The sequence below is a fragment of the Folsomia candida genome, unplaced genomic scaffold (assembly GCF_002217175.1).
Source record: "Folsomia candida strain VU population unplaced genomic scaffold, ASM221717v1 Fcan01_Sc004, whole genome shotgun sequence".
In the NCBI taxonomy this organism is placed as follows: Eukaryota; Metazoa; Arthropoda; class Collembola; order Entomobryomorpha; family Isotomidae; genus Folsomia; species Folsomia candida.
Genome location: NW_019091196.1, coordinates 570543 through 584061, shown reverse-complemented (window position 1 = coordinate 584061; position 13519 = coordinate 570543). Strand labels below are relative to the sequence as shown.

Below are 13519 nucleotides of genomic sequence, written 5' to 3'. Positions count from 1 at the left end.
CCTCTCGGGCACGGGCTACGTGTCCCCTTCACGGTCACACAGTGTGACCAGGGCCGAGCGACACTACCCACTTGCCCCTTCACCCCTCACAGCACAACCGGGTCATGGGACCCCCGTAGGCCCGACTACGCTGCCCACCGCCATGCACGACCCCGTCCTCACTCTTCCACCAACCACCCCCCACAGTCACCACCCCGACATACCAAACAATGACCTACCTGGGGGAGTCCTCCATGGCGTAGATCCTCCCGTGCACTGGGTCCGGCGAATCCATCTTCGCCTGATGGCTCAGCTTGTCGTTGCTGGGACGGGTGTGGCAGGGGGTGTCACCAGGCACGCAGGTGGGGGGTGTGAGTGGACGAGGCTCACATGGCGAAAAGCCTGGGACACACTTGACTTGCCCTGGCACACCCGCGACCCAGATGGAAGAGAGAGAATCCAGTTGCAGAGCGAGAGAGAGACACGTCGTGCACGGTTGGAAGCCAAGGAGGATCCACAATAACATTCATTTAACAACCGTTCCAAGTTATTTCTTCCCAAAATTCGATAAATTTTAGAATTCACACGGTTTAAAAAACTAGATTTGACACTATTGCACAAATTTTCACGAAATTTTGAAGTTGATACAAACGTCGTTATAATCTACTTCTCCTTTTTAATCAGATTTTCTAAAAAAAATTATTTCGACTTTAAAGTGATTACAATTTTTGCAAAAAAATTGGTTCAGATTTAATTTAAATTTTTTGAGACGGAAAATAAGAACATCTATTTAACAACCATTCCTACTCATTTCTTCCAAAAATTCGATAAGTCTTGGAATTCAGTCGGTTTAGAAAACTGTGTTTGACAAATTTCCATAAACTTTTCACGAAATTTTAAACTGGACAAGGTCATCTATTGTTTTTCTCTAGTGTTGTTTTACAAAACTTGTATTGAAGTAAAGAAAAATTTTCAACAGATTTTTGAATTACATTTTTGTTTAAATTTTCGCAGGCAGACGATAAAAACATCTAACAACAATAACAATTAATTTATTTCTAAACAAAATTTATTTCGACTTTGAAGTTTTTAGAAAAAGGTTTAGAAAAAAACTGTTGTGGTATAAACTAAATTTCACAAAATTTTGAAGTCGAAGAAGAAGTAAATCTAATGATCCTTTTTCAATAATATTTTTCACAAAATGTGTATTTCGGCTTAAATTTTATTTAAATTTTCTGAGGGTGAAGATAATATTTATCAAAAAACCATTCCAATTTATATTTTCCCAAAATTCGAATTTTAAAAAAGTAGGTTTGACACATTTATTTAAATTTTACTAAAGAAATTTTGAATTAGACAATGTTTTAGATTGAGTCTAATGATCCCTTGTTAATCAGATTTTTCACAAAATTTCTATTTCGACTTTGAAATGATTAAAAAAATAGTTTATAAAAAATTTTGGTCTAGGGTTTAACAAAATTTTCTGAATTAGAATATTTCTACCTAGCAAAAAATGCATATCTAAATATAATAAACATCAATTAATTAATTTCAAAGAACTTTTTCGACTTCGAACCTTTTAGAAAACAAGGTGTAAGGTCATCATGAAGGTTTTCTTTTGGATCAAAGTAGTGGAATCTGGTTGTAAATCTGCAGATGAAGTATCTGAGTAACAATCTAATGACTTAATTTTTTTTGTATAATTTATTTTCGACTTTACAGCTTTGCACTCGATTTAACTGTCGCATTACAATTTCAAAACTTGTCTGTTTTCAAAATTTGGGTTTAAAAATATTTGATACATATTCAGTCCAAATTTCTTAAAAAAATTTTGGCGAAATTTTCAAATTTTCAGCCAGATTAGACCCAGGATAATAGCATATCTAACAGTAATCTCGTTAATTAATTTCTTCAGTAAATTTATTTCGACTTCGAAGCTTTACATCAAAATTCAAAAAATTGAGAACTTTTACAAAAACTTCGTTTTAGCGAAATTTGGCGATCAAATGCCGATGCATATCCTTAGATCTAGTGATTTTTTTACTCAAACACATAATTTCTATTTCAATTTCGAAGATTTTAGTGAAATTTTTGAAGAACATATATTTAACAACGGATTTAATTTATTTATTTGCTAAATTGGAAATTTCATTATTCACTCGGTTTAGAAAACTAGGTTTGACACATTTGCATATACTTTTCACGAAATTTTGAACTCGACAAAATCAGCCATTTTAATGAGGTTTTCCCCAAAATTTCAATTTTTAACTGATTAATATTTTCTAAACGATTTTGGTTTGGTTTTCTATTGAAATTTTGGGAGATATAAGAAAATACATTTAGCAATAATTTTAATTAATTAATTTCTTCACAAAATTTATTTCGACTTTAAAGTTTTTAGAAAAGGTTTAGAAAAAAACTAGCATTTAAACAAACTTACTTTTCACAACATTTTGAATTTGAGGAAGCTATTGATTAAATCTTTTGATCATGTTTTTTCACAAAATTTGTATTTCGGGTTAAATTTTATCGAAATTTTCTGAGATAGAAGATAAGAACATTTATCAAACAACCATGCCAATTTATACTTTTCCAAAATTCGAAGGTAAAAAAGTAGGTTTGACACATATATAAGTTTTTCATTTTCAAGAAAATTTTAATTACAGCTTATCAACTGCTTAATCTAGTCATTTTGCCTTAATCATGTTTTTCACATAATTTCTATTTCGACTTTGAAGTGATTGAAAAATATTTGGTAGAAGATTTTGGCCTAGATTTTAACAGAATTTTCTGAGATATATATAAATACAAAATATATACAAAAATCAAAATATAAACAAAAATATATACAAAATATCTATAAAAAATCTAAACATTCAACTATAATGCAAATTAATTAAATAATTTAACAAAATTTATTTTGACTCTTAGAAAACTAGGGTTCAGACGTTTATATAAACTTTTCACGAAATTTTGAAGTCGAGGAAATGAATTGCGGAAAATCGCCTCCCACCAATAGCCTCCAAGTAATGGCCTCCGACCAATAGCCTCCTGAGGAAATTAGCCTCCCTTACCAATGGCCTCCCAACCAATCTCCTCCCACTCAATCGCCTCCCAGGCCAATCGCCTCCCACCCAAAATCCTCCCAACGGCGAAGTAATTATTGGTTGAATCTAATGATCGCTTTCTAATCACGTTTTTCATAAAATTTGTATATCGATTTTGAACTGATAAATATTTTCTAAAAGATTTTGGTTTAGGTTGCATTGCAATTTTCTTACACAGAAGATCTCTACAGGTAACTCTGCATATCTAAATATAATATCAGTTGGCTAATTAATTTCAAAATTTATTTATTTCGACTTCGAAGTTTTTTTTAGAAAACTAAGTTCTACACATCAGAATAAACTTTTCATGAAATTTTGAAATTGAGGCAATTCAATCTACTATTCGGTTTTTGATCAGATTGTTTACAAAATTTGTATTTCGAATTTTAGGAGATTAAGAAAAGATTTTAGCTTGTTTTTTTTTAGATTCTCTAATACAGCCGTAAAATTAATGAATCTAAAGACAATGTCAATTAATTTATTTTTCTTTTCACAAAATTTATTTCGGCTTTTCAAAGTCAAAATATTACAGAGCAAAACAATTTGAAAGATATCTGAACAACAAGTTAACTAGTTAGTTAATTTTTCCACATAATTTATTTCGACTTTGTAGCTTTGCACTCGATTATACCGTACTGAAAATTGTAAATTTGCCAAAATAAACGCAATTTCTGCCATTTTTCTGCCATCCTAAAAATGCTAAATTATCTATAAAAAAAATATGTCCAACTTACCAATTGAAGACGCACTGGAAGAACTTGAGGTCATCCGAGGTATGCATGGGGACGATGCTGGGAGGCGCGCTGATCGTCCAGGCCGAAAGATACAGCAGCATCACGACCATGATGGGACTCATCCAGTGAAGAAGATGCTTCTCCGTCAGCTTTATCTTGTGCGCAGATTTCACCCGAAAGGTCAAAAATACTCTGAAAAATAGTATTAAAAAATCATAAAATTTCTTAACGTAGGAATCATCACCAAAATCAGGACATTTTTAGTCATTTCTCAGCACTGGGAATTTATTTAAAAATTCTGGAAGACAAATTTGTAGAGCAGGTAGTTGCCAATTTATTTAAAGAAAAATGCACTCCACAATTCGACACATTTTGAAAGAGGAGATCTCAAGTTTAAGAATCCTTCAGAAAAATTGGAACTCGTCGAAACTGACTCAAAAAACTCACGCCATTCCATCAATCGCCTCACCGACTACAAATTTGTCGTCCAGAATTTTAAAATAAATTCCCAGAGCTCCAAGAAAATAAATTTGTATGACTATTTAACATATCTAAGACTGGGTGACTCATTAACAAAATCGTCAAAATCAGCACATTTTTAGCTAGAGTATAAGCCCGTCTCCCGCCGGGAGAGAGTTGATTTGGAATTGGGATAGCGGGGGCTTACCTAACCTAACCCGGATAATCAGCACCCCCGATAACCATAAGACCACACAGCAAAGAGTATCATAACTTCTGACATTCAATTTTTGTACTTAATTTTTTTAGCGTCATTTGAAACGTTTGGTTCTTTACTTTCACTTCCGTTTCGGAAAATTAATTACACTTCCGTTGCAGACAAACATTTCCAGCTTATAATATAGATCATTTCTCCCCCTGGGAAGCGATAAATTTGCAGTCAGAGAGTTGACTAATGGAATAGCGTTGAGTTTTTTTAAGCTAGTTTCATTCGATGAGTTGTGATGTTTCTGATTTTTTTTTGAAAACTTTTCTTGTAATATTTCAAAGTCAAAATAGGTAATAGTTAGGAAAAACTTTTTCGAAATTGTACGTAGATCTACAATCCGTCATCCAAATCGTTAGAAGAGAAGTATTCTGGACGACAAATTTGTAGTCAATGAGTTGATTGATGGAATGGCGCTGAGTTTTTTGAGCCAGTTTCGACGAGTTCCAATTTTTCTGAAGGTTTCTTAAACTTGAGATCTCCTCCTTCAAAAAGTGTCAAAATCTGGAGTGTATATTTTTAAAAACATTGGGAGCTTCCTGCTTTTACAAATTTGTCGTCCAGAATTTTAAAATAAATTCCCAGAGGCGAGAAATGATTAAAAATGTGTGTATTTTAATGCGTGTATTAACGATGCGTCTCAGATAGACATTGGAATAAATTTGATGCAAATATTTCGCAAATTTTCCGCATAAACTTACTCCCAACATCGCGATCCAATTTTACATTTCGCAAAATTTAAACTAGTGTTTCTCACGGGTCGGGTTCTTGCAAATCCGAAACCCGAACCCGAACCCGGTACCACTGATCCGAAACCCGAGGCCAACCCGAACCCGAAGAACCCGTACCCGTTTGCAGGGACCCGAACCCGAACCCGAACTGGCGGTTCAAATCCGAAACCCGAACCCGAAAACCCGAAAATATTTTTAATTTTAAGGCATGGGCTGAATTTGTACTTTAAAATTATTTAAAAGCTTAAAAATCAACAATATTTATAATATTTCAAAAACTGCCCCAGAGTGGCTTTCCGAGACCTTTAGAAATTTGAAAATCAGTCCAAAATTGGATAATTGTTTCCAGTTTGACGTTTCCAATATTATTACTTATGTAATTAGGTATGATTCAGGTAATTGCATAGCAAAATTAGGATAAAAATTCGATTTCTTTTATAGTTCGCACCATAACACTAATTGAATCGGGCTCTTGTAAATCGTTTACCTTTTTGGAAACCATTGAAATTAAACGAACTTAAGACAACTAGAAATTGGAATTACTTACTTCAGTATTGCAACCGCTGAAGCACATGTAGTTCAACAATTTTTCTAATATCTTTTTGTGATATCGATCCAAAAAAGTTTGATTCGGGTTTCGGGTTCTTAATCCGTACCCGAACCCGACCCGAACCCGAAATTCTGACATGACAATTTTCGGACCCGAACCCGAACCCGAAAGTTTCGGGTTCTTAAATTTCGTATCCGAAGCAGAACCCGAACCCGAACCCGAAACCCGAAGTAAGGACCCGAACCCGTGAGAAACACTAATTTAAACAAAGTTCATCTGAACACAGCAATAAATTCGGTGCAAATATTTCGAGAAATAAGTAAAAATATGCTGATATTTCCGAAATTTCATGCAAATATTTTTCCATTACCTGCACAACTTCATGTAGAGAGCGGTATAAGTGACGCAAAAGCCGAGGTGACGCGTCCACTTGACGCCGATGCAGGTCGCTTCAGACAGGACGGGAAAGAGGGCAATCATTTCCGAGTACATGAGCACACAGCCGAACAGCGTGATGCAGTGGAACAGGGGGGACGAGGACTTCAAAACGGGGGCTTTTCGGAATTTATACGTCACAAAGACCAGCGCCACGGTTCCGATGCAACATATCACGGACACGCAGAGCAGCACCATTCTGAAATTTAGGGCAAAAATGGCATATCGTTTAGTGTTAATTGTTTAATTTTGAAGGGATGGTTTCGTTTTTTTGTGGGTTTGCTACATTTCTTGCACATTTCTTGCTGGATAAGTAAGAAATGCAAGAAATGTGATGTGCACGAAACTGCAAGAAATATGCGCCATCTAGCCACGCGTCGTATGAGCTATAGCGGCGGGAAGTCATTTTTTGTGCATTTCTTGCAGGTCGAAATAGCTTAAAGAAACCACTTTCTTGCAGTTATTTCTTGCAAGAGGTTACGTTTTTACCCGAAGCAGTGACTACTTTCACCTAGTGTTTCGTTCCTTGCGAATTTGCTGCAAGAAATCGCGAGTTTTTTTAATTTAAAAAAAAACTAAAAAATCCCCATAAAAATTTAAACTTTTTACAATTTTATGAAATTGTTGATTTTTTTTTCGAATTTCAAAAAACGAATCGGGTTGTAGAGAAAAGGGTTGGTGCTTATCAGCATCTCGATATCTTTACACATCATCAAGAAATCCGCTTGCGAAATCTGCTTGTAAATCCTTATTTGCGATTTTGTGACTTTCGACCCCTCCCCCTCAGGAAAGGGGTGGAGTAGAACCAAATTATTGGCATTCACAAAAATCAACTCTATGAATTGTTCAAATTTTAACAAAATCCATTTTTCTATGTCACTCGAACTTGCAGAACTTGGTAGGCAGAATCATAGCAATCTTGAGGTGCAACGGTCATACCATGTACAACATACATTTTATTAAATTAAAGTATGTAATTCTTTCCTATGACGTTAAAATATGACATTTTTATCACAGTTTAAAAATGAATTTTTATAAACTTTTCTTGTCGTGAAACTATCCTTGCAAATATTTCCGTTTTGCAGTGTCTCGGGTGCAAGTGAAGCTAAACTGGCATAAACTGGCTCAAGAAACCTTGATTGTATTAACTTGAACTTCATAATTTGTAATTCCAATTTCAATGAACTTCATAATTTGTAATTCCAATTTCAACCAAATTTGAGACTTACACTTCACACCATCGCATTGTAAGTGTCCAAATCTTAAACTTTCAACTTGACAAGTACGCATATTTCGAAATTATTTGTAAATAAACCTAGGGGAATCATTCTGAAATTTTAACGGTCACATATTAATCAGCTGGTTAACTTGCTTAATTTTAAGGATTGTCATTAAATTATTCATTATTCAAATTATCTGAATTATGCATTTCACTTGAAGAATTCCGAAAATGTATTTCACGACGTTAAGACATCCCAGTTTTATATCTTTTAAATCCAACTTTTCTTCATTCTGAAAAATATTTCATCGCCTTATTTTCATCCATGTGCTATTTAACAGTCGGTCATGCACTTAAAAAATCACAAAATAGATACCAAACACCAGTCGGGACAGTAAATTGTATCACATAGATTGATCTGTAAAGCACATTTCGTTTAAAAAATTATACCAATATTTTTTACGTCGCTAAAATATCTCTTTTTAAATAAAAATTCCATAAATCCAACTTTTCTCGTAACAAAACTATCCTTGAAATTGTTTCCGGTATGATTTGTCACCTTTATTGCCTAGTTTTCATCAATGTGCAAACAGTCGGGTCACTACTAAAATTTCCAACAAAATACCAGTGGATAAGGGACACCACATTATGTCGATCTATCACATTAATTCATCCGTAGCTTACATCTTCGTTTTAAAAAATATAAAACTATTTTTTTACGTAGTTGAAATAATACCTGTTCAAAAAATTTAGTTTTCATTCAAAGTTCGTCATCCCAATTTTTGACTGATGATTTTCATTCACATTCAGTCATTTTCTTTCAAACGCATTTCATTTCACTTCATCTTACTTCATTTCCTACTTCGCCCAATGTATTAAGCATAGGGTGAAAAATGAATTAAAGGAGTGACAAATCCTTCATTTATTCATCTGAATGAAGGAATCTTTCAGTCATTTTCATTCAAATCACAGGAAATTCATTTTCATTCACCATCATTCTTCATCATAATCCATCACATGAATGAAAGTGAACAGGTATATGGTTGAAATATCTCATTTTTGTCTCATTTTTTGAAAATAAATTTTATAATACTAAATTTCTAGTAAGGAATTTTTTTTTTTTGAAAATATTTCCATTATCATACTGTCATTGCCTTGTGTGCAACCAGTAGAGTCATTCAGTGTTAAAATTGCAAAAAAATATGCAAGTAAGGACGATACCCAATTCTCATCTATATGGATCTGTATGGACCATACAGTATGGTACACTTTTTTAATAAAAGATTACGCACATATTTTTTACGTCGTTAAAATATCTCATTCTTGAAGAACAAATTCTATAAATTCAACTTTTCTTGTAATCAAATTATCTTTTCCATTATGAGCGTGTCAGTTTCATCGTATTGTTTTTATCAATATTTAAACAACCGGTAGTGTCACTAATTACTAAAATTGTCTCTTATTCATAATGTCATTTTGTGCAAAAAAAACTGCAGAAAAAAAGATGATGAGGTCACTCTTTCACGTATTTACATGTTGTATATAAAAAATTACACAATGTTTACGTCGTTAACATGCCTCATTTTTCAAAAACAAATTTTATAACTCATAATTTTTTGTAATAAAACTATCCTCGAAAATATTTCCGTTAAAATCACATCATTTGCATCCTCTTGTTTTTATCAATACATTTAAAAAAAGGTGCGTCACTAATTACTAAAATTGTCCTTTTTTCATAATATAATTTTGCAAAAAAAAACTGCAGAAAAATACGATGAAGGACACCAGTGATGCTGTATTAAAAATCTGTAACGTACATTTCCTTCCTTAAAAAAATTATAGCAATAGTTTTTTGGCCTTAAAATACCACAAGGTTTAAAAATAAATTTTATAAATCCAAAATTTCTTGTGATCAAACTTTCCTTAAAATTGTTTCCATTAATTACTAAAATTGTCTCTTATTCATAACGTCGTTTCGTGTAAATATTTCTACTGAAAAAAAACATGATAAGAATATTTACAATAGAACCTTTTTTCAAGCTACACCGGGATTGCTTAATGAGTTATATCGAAAAATCAAGCCAAAAATTAGGAGTATATTTAGCGCATATTTCTTGCAATTTCTCCCAGTTTCTTGCACATCCTATTTCCTGCGTTTCTTATTTTGCAGTGCAAGAAATGTAATAAACTTCAAAACCCGCAAAACAAAAACTGAAACGCGAACACCCACTCAAAAAAATTGGACCTGCAGGACACATTGTATTAAATTAAATTCTGAAATTACTTCCTATGACGTTAAGATACCTCCGTTTTTTGCATTCTTTAAAACTTTGTTATTTTATTACAAATTAAAATTTTCTAGGTTAGCAGATTTTGATACCGTTACAGAATAATTTGGAGATTTGTATTTACTTAGATACCTTTAGATCCAATTTGGATGATTATCTGGCAATTTTATGACATTATAATTTTGGTAAATAAAAAAATCACAGAAAACATGGGGAAATTCTACACTCGACTTTCAAGTTTATTTGCAGGGATAAATCATAATTTTGTAATTTTTTACCAACTAAAATTTTTATAGGGTACGAAGTTTAACGCTGGAACGGAATATTTTAGAAATTTTAAGTTGATTTATAAAATTTGATATCTCACCGGCTTTCCGTGGTACCATTTTAAAAATTATTTTACGCAACTTTTAAATAATTTCAGGTGTTAATTTAATTTAATTTTGTAGCATATTAAAATATCGATAGTTAAAAACCATAATTAGTCGAAGGATCTAATCAGATCAATTAATCTAACCTCCCCAAAATCTTCCATGGCGTCGTTAAACTGCGAAAAAATAAATTTGTTATCAGCTTACAATTTTTAATTTTTAAATTTGCACAAGGTTGAATTTTACTCGTAAAATAAAATTCACAAATACTGCGTTTTTCTAAAATATAAATTGTAAAGAAACGATGTAGATGTACCCCATATTTTTATTATTATGTAAATCCTTCCTCGTGTAAAATTATTATTGAAATTTGCCTTTTTATATCTAGTACATATCATCTGAATTTTAGTAAATTAATCAAAACAATTTTTCATTTCCCAATCTCTCAATTTTAAGTTTTTGTAAACCCAACTTATCATCTAGTAAAATTTTCCTAAATTTCTCACGTTTTCCTAAAATCATCTGTAATATGTATTTTATTTAAAAATTTCCAAAAATATATTTTACGACGTTCATATATCTCTTTAATTTTATATATTTTTTCAGATCGAATTTTCCACATCAACTTTTTTCATTGAAAAATATTTCCTCTATAATCTTGTCACTTTCATTGCTTTGTTTTCATTACTGTGCTATTATTTCCACAAATAAACACTAAATACCAGTCGGGACTGCAAATTATGTCACATAGATTCATCTCTAAGGCACATTTGGTTTAAAAAAATTATAGCAATATTTTTTATGTCGTCAGAATATCTTATTTTTCATAACGTCATTTAGGTGCGCGAGATCTGTAATGTACATTTTGGTTAAAAAAATTATAAAAATATTTTTTTACGTTGTTCTCGTTATCTCATTTTTTTTAAAAACAAACGTTATACCCAACAATTTATCGTAATGAAACTACCCGTGAAAATATTTCCATTGTGGCCATGTCACTCTCATCGTCTTGAGTGCAATGAGTCGTGTCATTCACTATTAAAATTGCCAAAATAAGTAAATGGGGACAGTGAATAGTTGATCTGTAAAGTACATTAGGACTGCCAGTGAGTTGTAAATGAGTTGGCTTTAAATTTACTATAATTTTTCACAAACTTGTGGAAATTTGAAAGTTTAAGCATTTTTAGATTCCCAGATAAATTTAGGGTAAGATGACAGAAATTCCAACGAAATAAAAAATTGTAAGTTGATAATTTTTGGGTCTACTCATTAACGACTCAATAACGACTCATTTCCAGTTTGCTCCAAAAATAAGAAACAATGAATTTCACCATAAAACACCATATTAGTATATGTCCTCCCGAAGGAGGACATAAAACACCATATTATAACACCATAAAATCTGTAACGTAAATTTTGTATACAAAAATTACACAAATATTTTTTACGTCGTTGAAATATCTCATTCTTTTAAAATAGATCATAATTCAAAATTTCTCTTTAAACACTTTAATTTCTTTTTAACTACGCTTACAAATATTTAGGTTAATGACTAAAATTTCCCGTTATAATAATGTCGTTTCGTGCAAAAAAAAAATTCAGAAAAAATACCATGAAGACGACCTAACATCTAACGTATATTTGGTATAAAAAAAGTTCACAAATATTTTTTATGTCGTTGAAATATCTTGTTCCTTAAAAATTAATGATACTCCAAAATTTCTTTAAGCACGTTAAGTTCTTTTAAACTTTCCTAAGAAATAACTAAAATTCCCCGTGTCTTTCATAACGTTTCGTGCAAAAAAAACCTGCAGAAAAAATAGGACGACAAACGACAAGCGCCATAAAATCTGTAACATGAATTTTGCATAAAAAACTACCAAAACACCAATATTTTTTACGTTGTTGAAATATCTCATTCTTTAAAAATAAATCATAATTCAAAATTTCTCTTGAACAGTTTAATTTCTTTTTAAATTTACTTAAAAATATTTTCGTTATATTAAAATTGCACGTTTTTCATAATTTCGTTTCGTGCAAATATTTATAGGAGCTGCAGAAAAAATATGATAAGAACATTTAATTTAATTTTTTGTCTTACCGTAATGCCCATCCGATGGGTGCCCAACAAGAGATTCCATCCAAACAGTCTTCACACCCGTCGGGGCAGTTTTTACAGGAAACGATATCTTGATACATCACAGAGTTGTTGCCGTTCGTCTTATTTTCTCGCATCGTGCTCCAAGCAGCTATTTTTTAAAAAAATATTCAAATTATTTCAGTTTCTCAAAAAATAAAAAATTCCTGAAAATAACAAAATCCGCACCTTCAGCAATAGCTCCGGAAACCGTGTTATTCAGCTCTCTCTGATAAGCGTATTTATTCTTTGCACAGCGACACTCATAGCTCCCCAAACGCCACGGATGACCAGGAATGAAGTGACACTGGAAAAGATAGACATTTTTGAAATAATTATCCAAAAATATAGTTACGAAATTGTCAGCCGTTGAAAAATAAGTGTTACCAGTTTAAGATATCTATGTATTTATTTTCAACTTTTTCATTTGATTACGACCGACGGTCAAACTTTGTGAGTATGTTCCCTAACTCGTGTAGATCGCAAAATTTTAAAAATATTTCGACATATTTCTAGGTTTTCATGTTAATATTGCAGCTATTGTTTGAAAAATACGTAAATCTTTTATATATTTTTTTCGAAAATACATACATTTTCTAAATATTTTAACGGTACGAGACAAAATTTGTTTGCTCAAAGAATTGAAGAAGAAGGAAATTTGATCACAAGAGTTCCATATTAGCAAATACAAATTTTGTGGAAATTTATATTTATGGTTTTTCGCAAATATATTTTGCGCTTTTTATAATAAATATCGTATAAATACATATTTCGGCGATTTTTCTTAGTGAGGCAAATACCTGACAACGAAAAAAATTTGCTAAGTATGCATTTACCCCACCCAAAAAAAGTGACATAAGTCGATTTCTCGGCCATTTCTCAACCGATTTTGATGAAATTTTGCACAGATCATTGTTAGGTAATTTAGAAAGGATGTGCTAGTCGACTTGGCGAATTTTTTGTTTTTACCCAAGTTATGTGCCAAAATGTGCAAAAATGTTCCCCTGAAAACATCTATTTTTATGATTCATAAGTGGTGTATCTCAGCATGCTCGCTTATTGCAAATATTTTAGTCAAAGTCATTCCGGACATTTTAAGCGCAAAATGACCTAAATCGGTTGAGAAATAACGGTGTTATTCAAGTTTGAAAATCAAAAATTTAATACAAATATTCAGGGTGCCGATAATAACGGCGGTTGTGCAGTAAAAATAATGTCTTTGACAACCAATTACAAGTTTTAAA

General features: G+C 32.1%; 1 protein-coding gene across 1 annotated transcript in view; it reads right to left on the bottom strand.

Moving 5' to 3' along the window:
- The window catches only part of LOC110848217 (probable G-protein coupled receptor CG31760), a 133196-nt gene that overhangs the window by 19415 nt on the left and 100262 nt on the right, over positions 1-13519 (bottom strand). The window contains exons 10-13 of the mRNA XM_022095376.2: positions 12465-12582; positions 12240-12387; positions 6196-6459; positions 3821-4012 (exon numbers count right to left, since the gene is read on the bottom strand). Coding sequence (XP_021951068.1) covers positions 3821-4012; positions 6196-6459; positions 12240-12387; positions 12465-12582 — 722 coding nt within the window. The remainder of the gene's footprint in view (positions 1-3820; positions 4013-6195; positions 6460-12239; positions 12388-12464; positions 12583-13519) is intronic.